A 25,850-nucleotide genomic window follows, 5' to 3' on the forward strand; every position below is an offset into this window, starting at 1 on the left:
TACCACATTACTTTGTAAACTTGTAAAAACAGAAAGACTCAAGAAAAGAAAAAAGCACTATACTTCTGCCATGAAAGGAACACACCCAACTTTTCCATAGAAGCAGGCAGTGGACACCTAATCCAGTCTCCACGGGATTATGAAAAATGTCCTTAGGGCAAGATTCTAGCTTTCAGTTGTAAGGACCAATCTGAGTTAGTTTTTAAAAAAGGGGGGAAGGGGTGGCCAGATGGCTCAGTCGGTTATGGTGGGCTGCGCCCCCTGCAACTAAAGATTGAAAACTGTGACTGGACTTGGAGCTGAGCTGCGCCCTCCACAACTAGATTGAAGGACAACGACTTGGAGCTGATGGGCCCTGGAGAAACACACTGTTCCTCAATAGCCCCCAATTTAAAATATATATGTATATTTTTTTTAAATAAAAAACTATTGAAAAAAAAAAAAAGGTTGGGGGGAAAGGGGGCCAGGAGTGGGCATCCCAAGCAGAAAGGTGGAAAACAGTCTGGGAGACTTCAAAAAGTTGTAACTGTTGGAGGGTCAGAGCTAGTAAAAGCTGAGGGCTGGAAGAGGCTAGAAAGCTAACTGAAATTAGAGCAGAAAAATTCTTAAAGGCCTTGTGAAGAAACTTCGAGTTTATACCATATGCAAGAGGAAGTCTTTGAAGAGTGTTATTGAATAGGTAAGTAACAAGATCAAATTTTTATTTCAGATAACCCACTCTGATGGCTGTGGGGAGAAAATATTTAACTGGAACAAGAATGAAGAAACAACAAAGGAAGGGGGATCACAGCAAATATGAGCAATATTTAGGAGATAATATTAACAGAATGGTGACCAGAAGCACACATTTAGATGGAACTTTATGTGAGTTCCCATAGTGCTTTAAAGATAATTCTATTGTAGCATTTACCATAAAATACAATAATTATTTGTTTGCATCACTGGGGACAATGATGTGGGGTCATTTTAAGATAGGTACTCAGTGTTTGATACATAAAGGCCCATCACAAATGCTATTTAAAGTAGATAGGTGCAACTTCTACCAGGACATGATTCTTTTGGAGAGAAAGAGAATCTTGGTAATAAAAATCTTTAATCCTAAAAGTCAAACTGTACTGGTAAAACTAAATGTACTGAATTTTTCCTATATGAAGTCAATGTAATGAGGTTTCATCTAGCAAGTTTCTCTAGTTTTATAACACTAAATAAAAATAGAAAACATAATAAAGTATCACAGTAGCCATCCAGCAGTAATTTAAAATATATAATGATATCTACCATTTTGAGATTGGAAACATAAGACCTCATCTTCTGATTCCCCAAAGCTCCAAAAGAACTAAATTTTAATAAGGCCACCTTATTTCCTCTTTATGTACTGTCTTTTACCTGTTTAAAGCTATGCACACAACCCACTTCTCCACAAACTACAGAAATCAGAACTCTATAATTCTAATCCCATCATAGAGGGTTGGGGGAGACACCAAAAATGGAAAGCAAACTAAAGCAACATTTCACTTTAAATGACCAGATATATCTTCATAAGGATATTAATTTGGGGCAAAAATTTAGATGGGAAATTTTTAGGTTGTATACCTTCTCCAGCACTTTTATTCTTGTGAATCGATCCTTGGTACTAAATTAAACTTTCATTTGAATAAATTCTATGGGCCAGTTAGCAAAGAACAATGTAGCTTCTAAGTTACCCTGTTATATAGCATTTATAAATGTCATTCTTTGTGGAACTACAAACATACAGCAGGTTAATACCAGTGTTTCAGACACTCTCAGGTCTTTTCAAAGTTGGTACATTTGCCTAATTTTAGGCTGCCAATGGCAACCTACCAACTTGTTTTACCAACATGTCTGTTACCATGGTTTAAGACAAACTGACTGCAAGATATTTGGAATATAACTGGCAAACATTATATCCTTGACTAACCTTTCTATTTTAAATCTATTCATTAGAAAATGAAAAAGGTTAGAGACTAGTTTTCCAGTAGCATTTTTCTTCCCAACTCCCAACAGGAATAAGAAGCTTTATTCATTAAAGATTTTCAACTTTATTCCAATAACATTGTTTCTTGGATCTCCTCCTACCTGTGTAAACAACTAATTTTTAGACACTGTATTTGGCAACTGCTGTAGGCAAATGAATGTTTCCTTTTAATGGCATTCCATTTATCAACGAAAAGTCATAAGCAAATAAATAAGAGAACTGCAGCATTTCAAAGAAGTTATGTACTATGTAGAAATTCCTAGTTCTGACGTATCAAAGTATTTGCAAAACAAAACCAAAAACTTTCTACTACCAAATATTCAACTTCTAAAGAGGACAAACATGGAATAAATACTAAGTATTTGGGTGTTTATGTATTCACAGTATCTGAACATGGTGAAAAGATGTCTCAAGAACCTTAAAAACAGATAAAGAATTTTCTACTGATACTGTTTTTGTGAACCCAGTACTTTTATACTCAGGAGTACTGAATATAGATCCCCTTGGAGCCTATGTAGCAGCCCAGGTGGATACTGCTAGGGAACAGTCCAAGGTATTTTTTTTTCACCATTTTCTTTACCCATGGGATTTGAATCTGCTATCTCAATGAACAAGTACTGCTCATTCGTAATTCTGTAATTCCTGGGGTAGTTTACAAGATCTCTAGACTAGGTAAGATCTCTAGATGGTTGTTCAATAGACTGTTGCAATTACAGAAAAAAATACATTCTCATACATTTGATGAGATGAACAGTTATTCATGTCTGCCCAGTACCTTGGAATGTTACCTCATTTGGAAATAGGGTTTTTTTCAGGTATAATTAGTTAAGGATCTCAAGATGAGATCATCCTAGACTTAGGGTGGACCCCCAAATCCAATGACTGGTATCCTTATAAGAAGAGGAGAGGACACAGAAACAAAGTGCAGAAGCCACTGTGAAGACGGAGTCAGATTGGAAAGACACATCTACAAGGCCTGGAAGGAATACTAAAGATTGGGTTTCCCAGAAGCTTGGAGAGGCACCTGAGACAGTTTCTCCCTCAGAACCTCCCTACAGAAGGAACCAACCCTGCTGACACTTTGATTTTGGACATCTGACCTCCTAAACTGTGAAAAAAAATAAACTTCTGTTGTTTTGAGCCACCCAGTTTGTGGTCATTTGTTACAAAAGTCACAGGAAACTTACAGAACTTCCTATAATATCTTGATATAACAACTAAGTTAATCCATTTCATCATAATAAATCAAACCATGAAAATACATATGGAAGCACTCCGAAAAATAAATGTGATTTAAATATGTGCGGGGGGGGGGTACTATAACATCATTATCATCGTCACTACCATTACTGTGATTGTATCAACACATATGTATATGTAATACTAATTATGTCTTCTTTTTTAAAGATGTATACCTCCCCAGATACTCTCTCATCATAAGTCATCTTAAAAAAAAAAAAAAAAAGAAAAAAGAAACCTCTCAAATTAAGCAAATTAATTTTATAAAAAAATTTTTGTCTATTTTTTAAAGCAACTTAACACAGAAGGAAGAGTGGCCTGAAAATCAGCAGACCGGAGTTTTGGTTTTATCACTAATTCATGACTATTAAAAAGTTATTATGTTTACAGGCATCAGGTTTCTTATTTATAAAGCAAAAGGTTTAAAGGAACTACATGATCTCTAAAATCAAACTATCTTGACTACTGTATAGCAGTAGTCTGTATAGTTTCTTTCTTTCTTGTAAATAAAACTAAAACTTAAATTATTTATGCTAGAGATCCCCAAATTGGAGAGAGCATGAGGGTGGAAAATTAAGAACTTTATGACCAAAAGGAGGGAGAAAAATCTTAAGTGAAAAGGTACATATTTCAGCAACTAACCAGTCTATTGCTGCTAGGACAGTCTTATTTTTTGGCAAGTAAGTGATAATGAAAGGAAGAGGTGGAAAACATGATCAGTGACTGAAGCAAAGAAAGTTGAGGTTTATAAATTACATTTAATCATGACTTTGTTGTATGGCTGGCTGTTAGACAATAAACATCAACTAAATTCCCACTATTCTAATACTGGATATTAGAAGTCTGACATTTCAGCTTTCTCATTTATAAGTAAGAATCTTTTTAGCCTCATGTAAATTCTTAGAATGCATGAAATAAAGCACTCTGATAAGTTTGGGAGCAATTCCTCTGATAAGTGTGACTATGAAGTAATAGTAATGGAAATAACTCCCGTTTATTGAAGGCTTAGCCTGTGTAGAACACTTACATATACCATCAATTAATCTTCAAAGAAATATAAAATAGTATTTATATCCATAAAGAAAGTGAAATTCAAGGAAGTTAAGCAACTTGTCCAAAATTATACAGGCTTTCCAGAACACGGATTCAAGTCTCTGCTTCCCAACCCCACCACCCATGAAGACACTGCCTCACAGAGCAGTCACCACAGGGGGCAGGTTGGGACTGACAGGCAGTACAGAGGTTCTGTAGAGCTGTAACGTTCTCTTTCTTGACCTGTGTCTTGTTTTACAACAGGACACAAACAGTCCTGAACACAAACATGTGTTCAGTTTGTAAAAATTCATCAAGCTGAGCACTTATAATCTGTGTGGTTTTCTCAGTAAATATATCTCAATAAAATTTACAATAAAACATAGCTTCTATGCATTAGGACTCCCTCTTTTGTTAAGTAAAAATCCAAGTCAAACTAGTTTCCACAAAAAGAGGGAATTTACTGGCTGACACAGCTAAACAACTCAAAAGTGGAGTGAAGATAATCTCAGGGTGCAATGAACCAGGAGAGCTGAGCACCACGCTGGCCTCTGGCTGCCTCTTGTTTCCCCACTCCTGCCCCACTCAGTGTTGCCTCATTTTCTTCTACTGTCCACAGCGCTCTCCATGCTGAGGTAACGCACCTAACGGCGGCTCCAGACTTTCATCTTTCTAGCTCCTTGATGAAAGAAGAAAGAATCTTTTCCATCAGTTCTAATTAAAAGAAAAGTCTGTAGAAGGACAGTTTGGGTCATCAGACAAACATGGATTGGTCACTGTGGCCAAGGAGCTGGACCATCTCCGGTCTTGCCTTAGCTGCATACTCACCTCTTTGGCCAGATGGAAGGATATGTACAGCACAGATGCGGTCGTTAAAGAAACTGTGGAGAACTGAAAGCCATTCTAATGTCTCACCTATTATATTCCAATTCATAAGATACCGTATTTTGCCGTGTACAATGTGCACTTTTTTGCCCAAATTTGTGAGGGAAAAATAAGGATGCACATTATCATTAGTATTAATTCCGTAGCTATATGAATGTTTTTAATTTTTATTTATGCTTATGAGTTAAAAGTGCAATAATAAATAAATAAATGCTAACATGCCTTTAGAATACAAGAAACAAGCACCTAAATAAAAACAAATAAAACTTTGAATTAAAAAAATTAAAACGAAAGATTTCCCCCCCAGAAAATTTGGGCCAAAAACGTGGGTGCACATTATACACGGTAAAATACGGTACATGACTAGTATTATTTTTAAAAGAGATACTTCATATATATTGAACAATTCATAAGCCACTTTTAAAAACTTTTTAAAAATCATATTTAAAGTTGACTTACTTCTGCACAACCCTGAGAGGCACACAGGGGAAGCATTACTATCCTCAGTTTATAAAAGAACTGAGGCTCAGAGAGATTAAGTAATATTTTCAATAATACAAGCCGGTAAATGCCATAAAATCAAATACAAGTGCTCATTCAACCATACCACATTACAGGCACAGTAGTCTAAAATTACATTAAAGACTTAATGGTACATATGAGAATATGGTTCAAGGAAAAAAAAAACTTAAAAGAGAAAATGTAATAAGCCCATTTGTCTGAGGCTAAGTACCTCTATTTTGGTAGATCTTAATTTTCTATCTACCACTATAACCATCCAGAAGCAGAAGAGGACTGTACAGAAACCATATCCGATCAGAAAGCATTTCTTGTGTATCACTCAGAAGGCTTTCAGTTCCAAGGGACTAAAGCTCAATGTCAAGTGACTGAAAAAACGATGGGGATTTATTATCTCACACAATAAGAAGTCCCAAAGTAAAACATTTCTGGAGTTAATTAATTCGGTGTCTCAAAAAGTCCTGAAAAACTCACGTTCTTTCCATCTGTCAACTCTGCCATCCTCAGCCTTGGCAAGCTCCCCTCACGGCAGCAAATTCACAACAGCTTCAAGCAGCAGAACCTCACCCACCAATGTCCAGAGAAAGGAAACAGATCCTCTATTTCATTTCATTCATTTCACTATGTTAAATTAGGTAATATATGTAAAGCTCTTAGAAAATGCCCGGAACATAATAAATGTCATATAATTTTTGCTAGTTTTTATTGTTGGGCCTTTTTGAAGAGAGGGAAGACTTTTCCAGATGCCTTCCTTTTTCCTTAGTCAGAACTAGAATACATGCCCCTTCATAAGCCAATCACTGGCAACAGAATTCCACGATCGGCTTAGACTACAGGATTCACCGCCTCTGAGGATTTAGATACATACTCCCAGGCCTTAAGGCTCTGTGCAGGATAATGAATTCCAGTCACAAAGTAGTTCTTCCCACAGGGAAAAAGGGCAGCAATAGTTTGGTGTAAGAAATCCGTTTTATGCCCGTCCTCCACACGTCCTTTCTTCTCACAGAGCTAAAAGAGGAGGGGTGTGGGGGTGCCTCGGGGTACGTTCCCACAACTTGGAGGAAGTTTCCTGTGCTAGGAAATACACCAGCTCTAGGAGCAGGGAAGGAAAGAGGCAGACAGACACATCTGATGGGGCTCTGGTCTTGGGGTTTGGCCAACGCTGAGAAAAGCATCACCACGTTGCATGGTTTACTTTGACAGCCAATAAATGTCCCTGTTTTGCTAAAGATAGTCTGAGCTGAAGTTGTCTTACTTGCAAAAAACCCTGACTGATATAGAAAGGAAAATCTTAAAAGTAAATAACAGCATAGGTTTTGGAGTTGAGAACTGCGATTTAATACTTCTTAACCATCTGTACGTCCTTGGGCAAGTTATCGCTCTGAAATGCCCTACTTATGTACTTGGTATGTACACACACACACACACACACACACACACACACACACACACACACCTGAACCTTACTAAAAAGGGAGAGAATTTAAAGGTCCCAACTGATTGATCAGTCAAATTCATGTTACTCAGGCTAGTTTCTCATTTATATTACTAAATAAATCCAACTGTTAGCTCCTATTTAGAAGCCATTAAATATATTTATTCAAGTTTTCTTGCCGGCTATTGACTCCATCAAGGCAATGATCAAGGTCTATATATAACACAGTCCTTCCTCAGTTCTGTAAGCTACGTGTAAGTTCACTATTTTACTATCTCTACAGTGTTGCCAATGCTTTTCTTTCCTTTAAAATTTGGAGGTTATTTCTGGGCCACCCTTCTCGTATGTATTCATCTCCTGAAAATACAACGTCAATCTCTCATAATTTGACCTGCGTATTTACAATAGAATCCTAGGGGTCATTTTTTTAAAGGAATATGTAGTGTCGATTATCTTTGAACCCATTATAACTTCAAGCGCCTATTTAGGATGCCTTCCAAAAGACAAACAATCCCCTCTCCTTAGGAACAGAAAACTAGAAATACGACAGCAGAGTACTGTGTTATAAAAAAACATTCAACAGCCCAATATTAACCAAAAACTGTTCTGGTTTTTCCTTGTCACCATTCTTGAGGCATTAATTGTTCCTCTGAATTAATGATTGAAAATTTGTTTCGATAATAACGTTCAAATTATTCATGGTTATGGATGCTACAAAATTAAGTTTAAAATTAGATATTAAAGGACTTTAAAAATCTCTAAATAAACCATGTAAAGAATAATTCATCAAAGGTACCTGATCCTTCAATTAGATCTTCCACACACATTTTAATACTTTAAAACAATTTGTTTTTATTTATTTTCTCCAGGAAATTTCACATCAAATATCACAGCTCATGTTTACAACAGTCCATAAATCAAGTAATGGTCTTTGGGGCTAGCTAGTGTTCAGTACTCAAAACAAAATATGAAAATGTCATCCTTTTCCAGTGGGAAAGGTGACTCTGAAGTGAGCTAAACCAAACAAATACTCAAGAAAATGAATGTGAACATTTCTTGGTTTTTATTTATAGTGATACCTCCTAGTATAAGCTAGATACTATGGAATGATACTAATAAAATAAAAACATATTAAAACTTTTAAAATCATCTAACTGGGAATTCGTCACCTGGGGTTAAAATCATATGTGAAATTTTGTGTGGGTGTACATCATATATACTTTTCTGGAAATAAGATCCTGGAAATTTAAAAATTTCATCACAATTTCAAAGGGATGCGTATGACTGAAGAAAAGAGGCTGAGAAGCATTATCTAGTTAATGTAGGAAAGTGATAAGTGAGACCCAAAGAAATTATTTGCCCACGATCAAATAATCAGCAAGTATCTGCTTTAGCACTTAAGCCTTCTTTTCACTGAAACATAAATACCTCTAAAAGGACTTTTTTTTTTGTAAACACGTGTTTAAGAGAAAAACAAATCTGTAAGACCTAAAAGCAGTGAAGAGAACTCTCAAGCTGATGATAAAAAGCATTACCACCATGGCAGATGAGAGGTATGACTTCAGAACAATTTGTCCAGGGTGGAGCAGGAGGACAGAGAGTTCTAAGAGGGTCATTCAGGAGAAAGAAAAAAGGGAACTGCTAGACTACCTGAATGTGACTGACTGTAACGAGGAGTTTTCCAGTTCTAACAGACTTTGGAGAATTAGGGGAGAGGGGGAAAAAGTTGCACAGACAGGAAACACTATCACAGTACATTATATGACGCAGCTCTAAACAATGCATATACAAACATAAGCTGTGAATACTGATTTAACCAAAATCTATAGTTATTGGGGTAATGGGGGGAAGGGGGACTGAGGGAGCTTATAAAAAAGCTAAATCTTTATCATACAGTCAGAAATCAACAAGTAACATCTACAATAAAATAATCAACTAAAGACAAGGTAGGTGTGTTTAAGAACATAAGGAAAATACCATAAAAAAGCCCCCAAACAGTGTTATTCAGTAGGATACTATTGCATTTTGAGAAAGGTAAATCTCTGTAGTATAGGGCTTCTTAGAACGCAGGTCAGCAAACTGAGGCCTGTGGGCCAAATCGAGCCCGTTGCCTATTACGTAAATTAAGTTTTATTGGAACACGGCCAAGCCTATTCATTTCATTCGTTTACGTCTTGTCTATGGCTGCTTTTGTACTGTGAAAACGGTGAGTAGATGCCACGGAGACCTTATGGCCCTCACAGCCTACAATATTTACTATCTGGCCCTTTACAGAGGAAGTTTGCCAACTCTAGTTTACTGTATTGCATGACATTTAGTATCTTATTCCTACCCACAAATGTCAGTATTCCCCCAAAAGTAATTATGAAAACCAAAACTTCACACCCCACATTTGCAACCCAACCTCCCCAACTCCCTACCAGTGATGCGGAGTAGAACTTTGGTTTGAGAACCATGGAGCTATAAAGAATTTAAAGTGATTGTCTCTGGGGAGCAGAACTCAGAGACTGGGGAAGGATAGAAGAGGGACTACTGGAGGGGTGCTCTTTTTCTTTCCAATAAGCCTTGAAACACTAATTAATCTTTCAAAGTAGTCACATGTATTTCTTCAAGAAAATTACATTTAAAAGCAAAAGAAAAAATATACAGCAAATCAAATCTGGTTAATGATTCTAGGGACTTATGTGTGACTTATGATTCTAGGGACTTAGGGAAAATGTGTGACTACAATTGTTAGATATTATTTGTGACATGTTCTATTTGCTCTGGAGAATTTTTTGTTACACACATCCAAAGCTGTGAGGTAAATGCCCCCCGCTCAGATAGGAAGGGTGTCACTGTACTAACTGAATGTGAGTATAATATTTCAAACCCTCGGATCAGAAGAAAAGTCAACCTAGTACATTCTACAAGTGATCTTCAGTGAAGTTTGAAGTGTTTTACATAAAAAGCCAAATAGATAAAATACTTAAAAAACATTATCAACACTCATAAATAGAAATTAAGAGAAACGCTTTCAAAGAATTAAGCAGCAAATAAAATTTTTTTAAGCTTTCTTTAATTTAGTTTTATTTTAAGTTGATTGGAAGTTTAAAAGTAAAGATGACACCCATATAGAACCACAAAAGGCTGAATTAATAGAATGATAACACTTCTACTTCCAATTTAGTACCTCATATGAAAAATGTGATCTTGTATAGCTGCCGTATGTTTTACCCAGAAAAGAAACACATCCAAAGATAAACAGTATTCTTATGTTTGTCTAATTTTTAAAGTGTTCTAATTACTACGTATTTCCAATTCAACTAAATTTTTAAATTGTCTGACTTTCCCACATAGGAAAAGCTTTCAATATATATTTTGTTACTAGGGACCTGAAGAATAAGGATCAAGTATGATTTAAAATATGAAAACAAACATAATTCACTACATACACTAAAACTCTAAGATACTACATATAATGAAATGCACATTTAAAGAGTGTAAACAACACACTTTGGGAGTAAACAGTATACTTACTATATTTTTAAAAAGGCATTTATTCTCTTGCACTTTATAAAGAAAACATTACATTGGTAAAGCATATCTTGAAATGTACCAGATGATACAGCTAGTTTAGTAGTTATGACAACGATCCTAAAACATCAAAATAAACATCTTAATATTTCAGATTATAAAATACAGTCCCCAAAGGTGTATTTTACTGAAAAGATTCAGCTGTTGAATTGTAACTTACAAGAAACAGATTGAAACTGTTGTTTCTTTTGATGTAAAATAGCTATAAAATTATAACAGCTCTGCTAAACTAACTTTCTTTTAAAATAAATTAACGCAAGAAAAACTTTAAATTTTAATGCTTTTATAAAAAGGCTAGTTATATTCATCATCCTGGAAATTTGGTTTACATTATAACTGAAAATAATCACTCTAGCTGAATATGTGAAGTAAAAACTGGAGAAAAAATATTTTTTATTTTATTTTACTTCTAAAACCATTTAGAAGTAAAACTGTCACAAGGAAAACCAAAATATTCTTCCCCTTCCACCCAAAAGATCCTGATATCTATTTGTCATTATTTTAGGTAATATCTGACATAAATCCATAGCACGCACACACACACACACACACACACACACACACACACACACACACACACAAGCATTTGTAGAATAAAAACATTTAAGAGGTTAAAAGCTTTGACTATCAACTTACCTTTTTTTGATACCAGACTATAGCATCAGTGACTTTGGACGCCATTTATTCCACTGAAATCACACCTTCGTCATTTTAAGCTGTGCAGGGGAGAAAAACATACAAATGACTTCCACCTTCCGAAAGGAAACTGCACAACATGCATATATAGCACTCTGGTTACTTGTGGAGCAAAGGGTGTACGACTACACTTATATTACACTCTTCCTCATTACTATTTTAGCAACAGGTTCCTTAAGTAAACAAAATCAGTTGCCATAATAAAAGAAGGCTCTTTCTACATGAATATAACACTTCAATTTTTTTACAAAACAGTTGAATTGTTTGTGTGTTTTTTTAAATCAGCCTTTTAAATAAATATCAGAATTTCCCAGGTAATACTGGAAATTTTTCATTTATAAATTCACATGATAGGAATCAGTTCACTCCTAAACAGATCAGTTTTGCTGTACTTTCTATCTAGGAACTAGTGTCAATTACTGTTGCTAAAGGATGGCTTGATAGAGATGCCAAAATGTATAATCATATTTAATTTTCCCTGATACTCAGTAAACACAAAGTTGAACTAAAATCAAATAACTGGAGAAACCCAATTAATTTATATCAACTACTAGGCCAATATTATAGTTAATTACACAGGATTAATTAACATGAAGGACTTCCCAGATATCCCAGTTTGCTGATTTAGAAATTTACCACAGACCATTCCAAAGCATCTTTTTCTTTGTTTGTCTAAAACAGTTTTTGAAGAATTAATTTCTAGAAAGACTTAATTCCAGACTGATTCCAGTTAACTCTGTAATACTTTTCTAGTTGTAAGACCAGGCTGGATGGAGGGCACCTCAGGTATGGTGTTAAGGATGAGCCTCAACAGGTTCTAACACAGATACACTTGCCCCAGAACAAACTCATTCCAGACAAGACCATTCAAAGCCACCAGGATCTCAGGGAAATCCTGGAGTAAAGCACCCCGCTGAGCTGATCCCAGCACGTGCAGATCTGCAAACATACAGATGCTACGAATATAATTGCCCCAAGTAAATAAAATACTGAAAGTGTACGTATCATTCTTGCGAGCAGATTAGCATTGAAATATAATGAAAATCATCATCGGTAAATTCAAACGTTCAAATGATCAACCTATAAAATTTAAAGCAGAATTTACTTAGTGCCTGTATTTCAGTGCCTGTATTTTTGACAGTGCTATAAATCAGATTAATTTATTATCTTTCCTAAAATACTGATTCTATCTTTAACTGATCAAATTCAAACAAACTATGTTTTGAAATTCCTGACAAATGCCCTGGTATTTGTTGTAGGAGGAGCATAGAGTCAAAAGACCTGGATTCAAATATTGTCTTCCTCTATCTAATATGCAATATTGAAGGAGTCGCTTAATCTCTGTGACCTCAGTTTCTTTCACTTGTACAATAGGAATAACTATACCTATCCATCCCTCAAGAAAAGAACCCTGAGATTCTTGCAATACTGGTTTGGTATTGATGAACTCCTTTTGCTTTTCCTTGTCTGGGAAACTCTTATCTGTGCTTCAATTCTAAATGATAGCTTTGCTGAGTAGACTAATCTTGGTTGTGTATCATTAATTTTCATATTAAAAAATTGTGCAATCCATGAACTGGTAAGTATTTATATTTCCTTTTTTAAACATGGCAAACAGTTTAGAGAAGGTATACATGCAATCAGTTTTTGGTGACATTTAAAATAAAAATAGCTACCTGATTATCATAAAATCACAATGTCAATTCTCAACTACATACATATGGACTATTTAGATTTCAAAGTTCACTTCCACGAAGTTTCTCAGTCAGGCATGGGTACCTCCATTTCTCTCACTGGGTTTTTTTTTTGGAAGAATTGACCTAAATCTTCCATTTTGGTTTTCCTGTCCTGGAGGCTTCTGGGGGTGATTCATTAGCTTTAACCACATTTCACCCGAGAGGATTTTCTCCATTGATTCTGCTAGGGGACTACTGAGTACAATATTACACCTTCGTTATATTTTTTGGTCAAGACAATTGTGTATGCTTTCCAAACTGATTATAATTCTCCTTCGCCCCACTCCTGGTCTGCCTTGACAAATGCAAACTATTAAAAAAAAAAAAGTACAAAGCGTATGAGAATATCAACTTTTCACTTTAACCTCCTTCTACTTTACCCAATCTTTACTGACAAAAATTCCATGTTGCCTGCCAAGATAAAGATCCTCGCTCCTAATCCCCCACAAGTGTAAATAATATACATTTATACAAAATGTGAAAGAATTTTTTTATTCACTCAATCTGTTAAATGTATGATATATTTAACGTACTGGGGAATACTTAAATGGTCACATATAAATAATAATAATTTTTTAAAAGCTTCAATGAAAGTGCAGAAAATGTTGCCTGCTTCAAGTAAAACGATCTGAAAGAAAAATTTTTTATATACTTTGGTTTACACCAAGCTACAGTAAGAAATAAATTTCAAAATATCAACTATAACAATACACAAGGTGTAAAAAATGTTCTAAATATTTCAATTATATTTATTTGAATTTACAGAAATAAAAATTCAGTCAATTTTGTTTTCAAAAAAAGAAAAACACCCTTCTTTAGTAATGGTAAAGTTTGCTGTACACTCATTTAATAGTTTTCCACTGTGTCAACAACATTTCAGTGACACAGGGTGGCTCATACCTATTTTTAAAACAGGTTTTACAGCATGCTAAGATAGATTTCTGAATCAGACATCTGACAAAGTAGACTCAAAGACACGCAAATTTCACATGAGTATAAACAACAAAAATTAATAACTCAACAAATGATTTCACGAAGATTATTTCTAAAGCCTTTCTACTTCTTTGATTCTGTCAGTCTAGGAATACAGATTTATAGTCTCTATTATCATGATAGTTCATGATAATTAACTTTTAATGCTGAATTATGGTGTTAAAGTTAATTTACAGGAAAAAAAAACAGAAAGTTTATTGGTCATCTTGAACAGAGGATCTTAAATCTTCCTTTTGGTTTTTTTTTTTATCAACAGATTTGATAGAAGGATGGGTATTAAGGTATGGAAATAATTCAATTATAAAACCACAGAGTATATCATTTAAATCTTCCTATATAGATAAGTTTCTCTGAGGTAATTCTCTGTTTAACTGCTTTAATCATTATACCTTGTCAAAACATCAGAAATTATTCTTTACTACGTCAAGGTTCACACAAATTGCATTTTCTTATTTCAAAGACCAGGGTGCAGGAAAGATGACTACGAAGTGATAGTATGTAAATCTGTCTTACAGAATCGCACTATCAATACAGTAATGCCCAGGAGTAGTCTTTGTACAAATGTAGGTTTTTAACCATTCCCTGTTAGAAAAAAATCAATCTATCAAACACTACACGTTATAGTGTATTTTTCTCATTATTCTGTAACACATTTCTGTTCCAGCGTGACTCACACTACACTCAGACAATAATTTCTACCCACCCCTGGACACTCTGCTTGTGCTATTATTCCCATTCCTTTTCTCCACTCATTTATCCTTTTAAATCAGCTCAAATTCTACTTCCTCTAAGATGAAGAGTGCCTACAAAATGCCTAAAAAATGTTGAAGATTAATGTCTCTTCCAGCACTGATCTGTACTAATAAATCTGGCATTTAAATAAAAATGCATTGTATATAAACACTCTTAAGGGGGAAAAAAGGCATATTTCTTTCTCTATGTCTTATTAAGTAGCCCGTAAATTATAATATGTAGTGGAGGAAGTAAAGCAGAGAAAAATCAATGACTAAGTATCAGGAGAATTAGGTTCTAGATCCCAGTTCTGATATTAAGAGCTGTGTGCTTTTGAGTAAGTTTTTGAGTTTTCTGGGCCTCAGTTTCTCGTCAGTGCCATCGAGCCACACATTCCACAATTCGATAAAGGTTAAACAGATAACGGTTTGAGTAACGCACAGCAGTTCCTCTGAATTCCTCTATTAGCACACTCATGAACATTAATATTAATTTTAAATCAGTGTTACATATATGGAATTTAACACGGTAGAAACTTAGACAAAATGGAAAACACGTTATTTTTAAAAGGTAGTTTATGTAAATCTTCTCAGGCCCTGAACTAGTTGTTATTCTATTCAACAAACAACCTTATATCACTCCCTACTGCCCTCAGAATCATATTTAACTACTGCCCTTTAGAATTGTATTTAAACCCTCTAAAATCTCACCCTAACCGACTTACCGACTTTTCTCACTGTTTTCTCATACATGCTATGTTTCAACCACACCACATTTCCTACACTTTTCCACCTCTGTGCCAATATTAACACATCTCTTTCCAAAATAAGGGGTATTTCAAGAAGGCCTTCTAAATTCCATTTTCTCTCCAAGTTTCTCCAAAATTCCTCCATTAAAGATTCCTCATCCTGTTCTGTGTTCCCGTTACACTGGGGTGCCCCCACATAGTTTCTTAAAGAGGATCGGGGTCCAATGTCTTTATTATCTCTGCATTCTCCTATAGCTTTTCGTGTATACAGCTAACCCTGAACAAGGCGGGAGTTAGGGAGGGGTGCTGACCCCAGTACAGCATAAAATCCACACATAACTTTAGACACCCCCAAAATTTCAGTCATCCCTCGGTATCTGTGTGTGTTGTGTGTGTGTGTGGGGGAAGTTGGTGCTAGGAACCCTGCAGATACCATAATCCGTGTATGCTCAAGGATTTAAAAAAAGAATTTAAATCAAATGGCACAGCACAATGCATACAGTTGACGGTCTGTATCTGCGGATTCCAAACCACTGATGGAAAATACTTTCTTGGATCTACGGTTGGTTGAATCTGTGGATGTGAAACCCTGGACATGGAGGGTCAACTGTACATTTATTGAAAAAAATCCGCTTATAAGTGGCCCCACACAGTTCAAATCGGAGTTGTTCAAGGGTCAACTGTATTAATAACAATGATTACAAACCAAATAAAAAAGCTGGCAACCAAGCCACCATCATTGATGAATAAGTTTAAGGACCAGAATGGAAAATTCTACCAGTCCAACACCTGCACTACCCCAATATAAGCACAAACACAGAAACCATACTCTTTCCCAACACTAAGAGGTACAAAAATATCGTGAAGTATTATAAATATGACACATTTATTTACTGATATATGAACTAATCAACCAATATATAACGATTTGCAGACCTAAAAAGTACAATAAAAAGGAGTTAAGGTCAAATCTGCCAAGTCTAGTCTAACTTCATTCCTACAGGCTAAAGTTAAATATAACTCAGTTGCCTCCTCCACAGCTAAAATTAGCAACTTTTAGACTTCAGAAACTGGGAACAAAGCTGTTCTGCCCTTAAAAAAGGTAATAAATGCTAAGGTTCAAATCCAATTTTTCATATTGATACTGAAGTTACAAAAACGTGAAACTCTCATAGAGGGAAACCTTCTACCATGTCCCCCCCTTATCTACAGAAGATGTGTTCCAAGACCCTCAGTGGATGCCTGAAACCACAAACAGTATTGAACCTTATATATACTAAGTTTTTTCCTGTACATACACACCGATCATAGAGTTTAATTTATAAATTAGGCACAGTAAGAGATTAACAACAGTAACTAATAGCCAAATAGAACAGCTACAACATATACTGTCATAAAAGCTATGTGCGTGGCTTTGGGGCCATTATTAAGTATAATAAGGGTCACCTGAACACAGCACTGCGCTCCCACAACAGTCCATCTGACCACTGAGATGGCGACTAGGTGACTAACAGGTGGGGCACGTCTACAGCACAGACACGTTGGACAAGGGGATGATTCAGGGCCCCCTGGAGGCAGCTGGACGTTCTGAGAGTTCAGAAAGCTGCCAAGAACAATGAGCAATTTGAAACGTATCTATTGTTTACTTCTGAAATTTTCCATTTCACATTTTTAGACGGCAGTCGACCCCAGGTAACTAAAACCACGGGAAGCTACATCGTGGATAAGGGAGAACTACTGTACTAGTTTTAGGGCTGTTACTTTCTAATCATGTGACTCATAAATAGTTACAATTTCTTGGAATGTTTTTAATTCGTCATCTGGAATGAGGATATTATTTCATAGAAATGTTGTGAAGAATAAATACCACATACTGTATGTTTAAAGTTGTTTTCAACCTTAGGATAGAAAAAATGACATGCAAAATGAGGTCTAATCAATAGAGCTATATACATTTTCTATTATGTAAGTTCATAAAAGGAATATTTGTAATTTTCATTTTCCTTCATGGAACCAGTGCATAGTCTGTGTATTTTGGGCTAGAAAATAACATCTAATCTAAGAAGAAAAATTATAGGCAAGTAACTTCTCTCTAAACCTGTATTTACATAAACATTTGTGCTATTGTGAAATCTAACAGAATTCCTAGAGTTATAATCTTAATACTACACACAAAGCCCACTGTAGACCTTCCTCATGGGTACAACCACTTCACCCTGTATGTCCTTTAAAGTAACTTTTTAAATTTTAGGGTTTCTTAAATTTAGCATGTACCCACAAAATCTCTACTATTCCTTGAGCATTCTTTTGGGCTTTAAAAAAACAATACTTAAAAGGTCCTTTAAATATCAAATCGACAGTGTATTTGATAAGTGATTCTTGTTTTATTTGATTGTTGTCACGTGGAAAAATCAACGAGATACAATCAATTTAAATGGTTTAACTTCCTTATTTACTCACAAAATTATTTACCATCAACCAATCAAGCTCCACTCAAATCTAGATATGTTCCTATGGGCCTCTAGTAGAAACATTAACCAAATAAGTGTTCCAGGTACTCTGTCAAAAAATTAATTCACTAAATGATATTCAAGTGTCTTAAAACTTTAATAGATATTCAAAATGATTTTAGAGATTAAAAATTGCTAACTATATTTCATCAAAAATGTTATGAATAACATTTGAAAAACACTACTTTAGCAATGTTCCAAGCAGTAGCTGGTCATTTAATAAAAATATTTATTTATTGAACACTTACTAATATTGCACTGTTCTAGGCACTGAAGATACAACAGTGAACAAGAAACAAGGTCCCTGCCCTGATGAAACTTACATCACAAGGAGAGAGGATAGAAAATGAACATCAAATAAGATAATTTTGTGTTGAGAAAGTGCCATGAAGGAAATAAACAAGCAGACGTGATTGGGGGCGGTGGGGTACTCGGGGAAAGGATGGTTAAAGAAGTCCCCTCTGAGATGACATGCGAACAGAGATCTGAGAGATAAGCTCAGTCAGCTATGTCAAGAATTGAGGGAGGGCATTCTGAGCAGAGGAAACAAAACACTAAAACTCTGAGTGGAAATGAGCTTCCTATTTTTAAGAAACAGAAAAGAAGCCAGCGTGACACAGGTGACAGTGGTTCAAGATGAAGAATGAAAGGGCAGTAGGGACCACAGCATCATAGACGCCATAGCAAATATCTGGATTATAAAGGCAGGCAGGCAGGCACTGAAGTGATTCCAGCCAAGGAGTGGCGTCTGACTTGCGACCACTCCCACAGCGCACAGAACAGACTGACTGAGGAGCTCAGAGGGGAAGTGGTAAGGCTAGTTAAGGAAGTCTGCGGCCCACACAGAGGCTGACAGTTTATTAAGCTCAGGAGCAAGCAGCAGAGATGGCAATAAGTGAGCAGTTTTGAGTTTTATTACTTATGAAATCAGTTAAGATTTGGGAATTGACTAGGATTGGGCAAGTTGGGGAAAAGGATTAGGGAGAGGAATCCGGATTTTTGGCTTGAACCATTTTCTGACAGTAAATACAAAAATTTAGTTTTAGACCTGTTAAGGTGACAACACCTACTAGACATAAAGATAAAGAAGTCAAACAGGTAATTAGATACATGGATCTGAAGCTGAAGATAAAAATGGGGATGGAGATATGAGTTTGGGAGCCACACACACAGTCAATATTTAAAATCAGAGGTAAGTTGTTACATAGGTATATGCATTTGTCACAACTGAACACTTAATTAAGATCTGTGCCTTTCTCAGATCACTTCAATACAATCATGTGACTGACCATGTCACCTAAGAAGAGTATAAAGAAAGGCCCAGCCCCAAGTCTACTACTATTCAGAGGAAGTGGAGTAAGGCCAAGAACAGAAAATGAGTAGAAAGACAGGTGAGGTAATGTCACAGAATCTGAGGGGAGTCTTTTTCACAAAGGATAAAGTAGGTTGCTAAGAGATCACTGGGTTTAACAAAACAGAGGTTAGAAATGATCTTGGCAGGAACAATGTCAATGGCATGGAGGAGATGGAAGTCAGAGTGGAATAAAACGAAATGCTTGATAAAGAAGAGGACAGGTGTGAAAAATTATCAGAGATTGCTAATTGACTCCCCTTACTCTACCATCCTCTTCCTTTTGCAAAAACTTTGCTAGGCAGCTTGCTGCCCAAAAGAAAGACCTTCCCTAAGCTTTCTTGCAGCCAGGTGTGGCTGCGACTATGTTCTCGTCCAGACACAAACAAATGCATTAGGCGGAACTTCCAGGTTGGCCCCTTAAAAGAATCTGACTCAGTTGGAGAAAGCCCTTTGGTTTTTCCCTCCCTCCCCCTTTCCTGCTCCCTGGAATGCTGTTTCAATGGCCGCAGCTCCAGGAGCCACCATGGACAGTGACAACAGAGAAGCAGCCAGGTGAAGTCACAGAGGAAGGTACCTGGGAGGACTTTCGTGAAGCCACCAGACGAGGTCTGGTCTGCCTACCTCACTACTTCGTGTATCCAAGACTATAAATCTTTATGGTTTTAGCTATTGCTATTAACAGACAAACCAAATCTGCTGACACTGCTGGGTATATATAGGGGTTCAGAACAAGTCACCTCCCAAGATGTGCCTCTGTGGTATGCAGACTGAGCTAAAGGCAACCAAGACCCTGCAGGTCAAGAGAAACTTCTGCCTCTCCTTAACTAGAAGAATTTTAATTAGGGGCCTTGTCAGTAGTAAGAGGTTATCAGAAATAATCTTTTTTGATCTCTCCATAGGGCAGGGCAAACTTTTAAGTACTGAACAACTGCTCTTCTTACCTTCCTGCCATCTGAAGCCTGACGGTGATCCTTAACTGACAACGCCATACAGGTCCCATTTACCGTCTCTGAACCGCTCATGTGTGTGGGGTCTCTGACTCTCTCGTGTATGCGGGGTTCCTACACTACATAATTAAATTTGGTCATTTTCTCTTGCTAATCAGTCTCAGGTTTATTTATTATCTCCTGAAAGAATCTTGGGGGTAAAGGAAAGTTTATTCCTTCCTGTGAATGAAAAGAGGGGCTACGCAGTTAAATCTGACAAGCTGAGGGGGCCACATGTCAGGCCTGACATGCTCAGTGACCTGAAGTAAGCTGACAGGATGATCTGATCACAAGTTACTAACTGGGCAGGTCATGGTGGGTAGTCACACCCCAGGCTTATAACTTTCTTAGTAAAATGGTAGTCTTTGCCTTAAGCGGGCCTGTCCATTGTTCTGTGCATCTAATATAACATACCTTTGAAAGGTAAGATTGATGTTCTTTTCCAGAACCCTTGGAGGTGAGTTGTAACCACCTCCATGGGAACACACAATCTTGTTGCCCATATGCTGTCCCTATTTACTGTAAATGTTAAATGTTAGCTATCCTGTACCTGCCAGTGGAAAAGATGCATCTCTGCATTTTACTTTTTATCCAATCAGAGAGATTTCCCCATCTAGCCTTCTCCTGCCCCCTTAATCTACCATCAAGGGATTTCATGTAACCCTTCTTAATCTCTCCTTTGATAAAAAGAACTGCAAGGCTGCCATTCTCTGGAGCATTTTCCAGTTGTTTGAGATCTTGCCTCAGGGAACGTCCCCAGTTTGGTTCAAACAAACGCGAATAAACTTCTATAAATTTTTTCTATAGGTTTGGATGTTCTTATGTTGACACCCCCACATACAATACTTTTGGTTCACCATTTTTTTCCACCAAAACTTTGCAAACATTGTTCTATTGTCTTCTGGAATTGACCATACATAACTGAGAAGTTTGTAGCTAGGAGACTCCCCTCGCCAACCTTACATATATCATGTTCTCTTTTTGGCCAGGATGCCAAAACAATTCTCTCCTTATTTTTTAAGTTAGTGACTTAGAGTATAGTCAATTTTAATCATTTCATAATTTTTTTCTTGGTATTTGGTGCCTTTCAATCTGCAAATGTACTTTTTATTTCAGAAATTTTTGTCTATATTCTATTTCTGAATACTGTTTCTGTTCCATTTGTTAGAGTCTCTATTCCAGGGATACCAGTTTTCCTAGGTAGGAGTCTTCTCATGGCCATTTTTTTTTCCTGTAGCGTATCTGTAAAAATTGTCATGCTACTTTTTTTTAATAGTTTATCATGTTTAATGTGGGAAGTGCTAAATTGAGCTCCTACTTACTCTGATACCCAACAGGTTCTTCATGACAACCTACCACCCCTGTCACCTTCGCTGGGACCACTTTTATTTCTGTGTACACACTGGTAAGTCATATTTAGGCCAGGAGCAGAAACCTTATCTTAAAAGCCATCTTGTCTTGATCCTGTCTTGCTTTATCTCCTATGGGCCTGGGCAGGGGACAGCGACCTGGGGCCAGGGTATGGCGCCGGAGGGCTTGGTCAGGCCCTGAAACCCTTTGTTGCAAAACACAATGCAATGAAACCCCCGGAAGCACTGAAGGGGGAACAGCCTCGTTTACCCCCCTCCTACAAAACTCCATACCCCTCTTTGCTGGGGAGGTTATGGTCTTTTCTAGCCTGACCTCCCGCAGATCAAACACGCCAAATAAATTCTAATAGACCAATCTTGGTCCTTTGCGACTCATTCCTCCCGCCATGACTAATACACATGTGCGCGCGCGCATAAACACACACACACACACACACACACACACACACACACACACTTCAGTTTGAGATTTTAATATATTTTTCTATAACCCATGGGAAATGGGGGAAGGGAGAGTTTAATGTTTTGTAGGCCTCGTCATTCCTTAGTCTGGCTTCTGGAATATGGGGCTGGAATTACAAGGGCTGTCATATATACCCTGTATCTTCTCAATCTTTCTTTGGCCTCCACTTTTGAAGTATTTGGCATAAGGGTGCACATAGTCGTTTTCTGTCCACTTCTATTCCATTTTTTGCCCTCTCCTTAGCCACCCACTTTTCATTCTTTCATTTGGTTTTAGTGAAAGAAAATTCTGTGATCATACTTTACTTTTACTCATAAATCCCTACATTTGCTTTTTTTAATGTTTATTTTTATACCAAATACAAAAAAGTTAAACTTTTACTTCTATTATTTCTAACAAAAAAGAAGTAAAAGGAACACAACGTTTCAATTCTTTTTATAAATCCAAGATACTAAACAGAAAATACAGACCCATAGATAAAGCTCTTCTATGAACCTGTTACAATTACCCCCAAGAAAAAATAAGATTCACGTTCCCCTCTCAAATCTACTCTTTACTCAATTTGCTACTCGAGCAATAAATCCTAAAATCTTTCTTGTCTCTTTCCCTTTCCCTCCACCACCAATTCTATACCTGGCACACAGGAACCACTCAATAAATAAGAAGGAATAAATTAATATTGTCTATTTGTCATACTGCCAACAGCATCTCTCATATAACCCCTTCCTGGTCCCACTACCACAGACTTCGGACAAGCCCTTATCATCTATTACCAAGACTATTCTTAACAGCCTCTACTCATTTCTTCACTTTCACCATTTTTTTTTTAAATACTGACTGTATCATGTTTTTCTTGTGGATAGAAAAGGGGCCACACGTTAAACCTGACAAGCTCAAGAGACTGAAAATAACCACGTAAGATGGTCTGAACATAAAAACTCCTAACTAAAAGCTAGTCGTGGCTGGTAGTCACATCCTTGGCCTGTAGCTTATTTGACAAAGGTCAGTCTTTGTAAGACCTGGCCAAACCATCAGCACTAATGCACCTTTTGGAGCAAAAATTAATATAAGACCCGGTATTATATAAGACCCAGTAACCGGGTCTTATATTAATTTTTGCTCCAAAAGACGCATTAGAGCTGATGGTCCGGCTAGGTCTTATTTTCGGGGAAACATGGTAAGATAACATACCCTTGGAATGTCAGAGTAATCCCTTTCTGGATTCACACTAAGAAATATGTATTTGGTAATACTCTCCATTCCTGGTACAGAGCTCCTAAAACCCCTGGAATTTCCTATGATGAGTGATAAAGATGTCTTTTTTTATGTTAATGAGGTGACTTTTGAAAAGCACCTAAACTTGGGAGCTGGTGGCCAATGGAGCCAAACATGTAAAGGGTTGAAACTTTCAGTCCTACCACCCCCTCCCCCACCCCCAACTCCCTGGAAGGGGTGAGGGGTTGGAGATTGCATTCAATCACCAATGGTCTATGATATAACCAATCATGCCTATGTAATTAAGCCTCTATAAAAACCCAAAAGGACAGGGTTTGGAGAGCTTCTGGGTTGTTGAACATGTGGAGATTCTGGGAGTGGCATGGAAGCGCCACACCCTTCTCACATATTCACATCTTGCCCTGTGCATCTCTTCCATCTGGCTGTTCCTGTAAAATTACATCCTTTTACCGTAAGCCAGTAATCTAGTAAGTAACATGTTTTTACCGTGTTTCCCTGAAAATAAGACCTAGCCGGATAATCAGCTCTAATGCATCTTTTGGAGCAAAAATTAATATAAGACCCAGTATTATATTATATTATATTATATTACATTATATTATATTATATTATATTATACCCCGTCTTATAGTAAAATAAAACCAGGTATTATATTCATTTTTGCTCCAAAAGACGCATTAGGGCTGATTGTCTGGCTAGGTCTTATTTTTGGGGAAACATGGTACGAGTTCTGTGAGACATTCTAGATTTTAATGGAACCCTAGGGGGATGTGGGAATTTCTGATCTACAGGTCAGTCAGAAGCACAGGTGACAAATGTGGGTGGGACTTGTGATTGGGACATCTGAAGGGGACAGAATGTCGAAGGACACCAAACAGCCAAAATAATTTTCAAAAAGAAGAACAAAGTTGGAATGCCCCACAAACTATCTCTTAGCCCCACAAGAATGCCAAAACTACTCAATGGGGAAAGGACAGCCTCTTCAACCAATGGTGTTGGGAAAAATGGATGCCCACATGCAAAAGTTATAATAAAAAATGCACCCTTATCTATATACCATAAACAAAAATAACTCTAAATGGATTAAAGACCTAAATGCAAGACCTAAAACTATAAAACTCCTACAAGAAAACTTAAGGGAAACACTTCAAGACATTGGACTTGGCAATGATTTATTAGATATAACACCAAAAACAAGTAACAAAAGAAAAAATAGACAAATGGGACTATATCAATCTTAAAAACTTTTGTGCATCAAAGCATACCATCAACAGAGTGAAAAGATAATTGATGGAATGGGAGAAAACATTTGCACATTATACATTTGATAATATCAAGAATATGTAAAGAATTTCTACAACTTAACAAAAAAATCAGCTCAAATAAAAAAAAAAAGGGCAAAGAACTTTAATAGACATTTGTCTAAAGATAATGTACAAATGGCCAACAAGCATATGAAAAGATGCTCAATATTACTAACCTTCAGGAAATGCAAATCAAAACCATAATGAGACAACACCTTACACCCATTAGGATGGCTAGTACTAATAAAACAGAAAATAAAAAGTGTTAGCAATGATGTAGAAAAATTGGAACCCTTGTCTCCTGTTGGTGGAATAGTGAAGTGGTGCAATCACAATGGAAAAGAGTATGCAGATTCCTCAAAAAATTAAAAATAGAGAACTACCATGTGATACAACAATCCTACTTTTGGGTACATATCCAAAAGAAGTGCAAGTATGGTCTTGAAAAGATATCTGCATATCCATGTTCACAGCAACACTATTCACAATAGCCAAGAGGTAGAAGCAACCCAGATGTCCACCAAAGAATGAATGGATAAAGAAAATGTAATAGATAGATAGATAGATAGATAGATAGATAGATAGATAGATAGATAGATAGATAGAATATTATTCAGCTTTAACGGAAATCCTGTAACATACCATAACATGGATGAATCTTCAGGACCTTATGCTAAGTGAAATAAGTCAGTCACAAAAAGACAAATACTGTATGATTCCACTTATATGAGGTACCTAGCACAGTCAAATTTTTAGAGAGAGAAAGTAAAGGGTAGTTGCCTGGGTCTAGGAGTCTGGTAAAAAGTGATGTCTCATGGATATAAAGTTTTCAAATTTGTAAGATGAAGAAGTTCTAGAGAGTTGTTTCACAACAATGTGAATATACTTAATACTACTGAAGTGTATATTTTTAAATGGCTAAGATGGTAAATTTTATGTTATGTGTTTTTTACCCCAATTAAAAAAAACACAGCTATTATAGACTCCATGTATTCAAGAAAGTAGAAGAAACTATGAGCATGTTAAGGAGAGACATGGAA

The 25,850-nt window shown here is 36.5% G+C and overlaps 1 protein-coding gene across 2 annotated transcripts in view; it reads right to left on the reverse strand.

The window, feature by feature from the left end:
- The window catches only part of PHTF2 (putative homeodomain transcription factor 2), a 111,408-nt gene that overhangs the window by 77,809 nt on the left and 7,749 nt on the right, over positions 1-25,850 (reverse strand). For both annotated transcript variants that reach the window (XM_019744554.3, XM_074340641.2), the window contains exon 2: positions 11,319-11,398. In XM_019744554.3, the coding sequence (XP_019600113.1) occupies positions 11,319-11,363 (45 nt within the window). In that variant the 5' untranslated portion in view covers positions 11,364-11,398. The remainder of the gene's footprint in view (positions 1-11,318; positions 11,399-25,850) is intronic.

The sequence above is a fragment of the Rhinolophus sinicus genome, chromosome 4 (assembly GCF_057876585.1).
Source record: "Rhinolophus sinicus isolate RSI-liver-muscle chromosome 4, RSI-T2T, whole genome shotgun sequence".
Taxonomy (NCBI): Eukaryota; Metazoa; Chordata; class Mammalia; order Chiroptera; family Rhinolophidae; genus Rhinolophus; species Rhinolophus sinicus.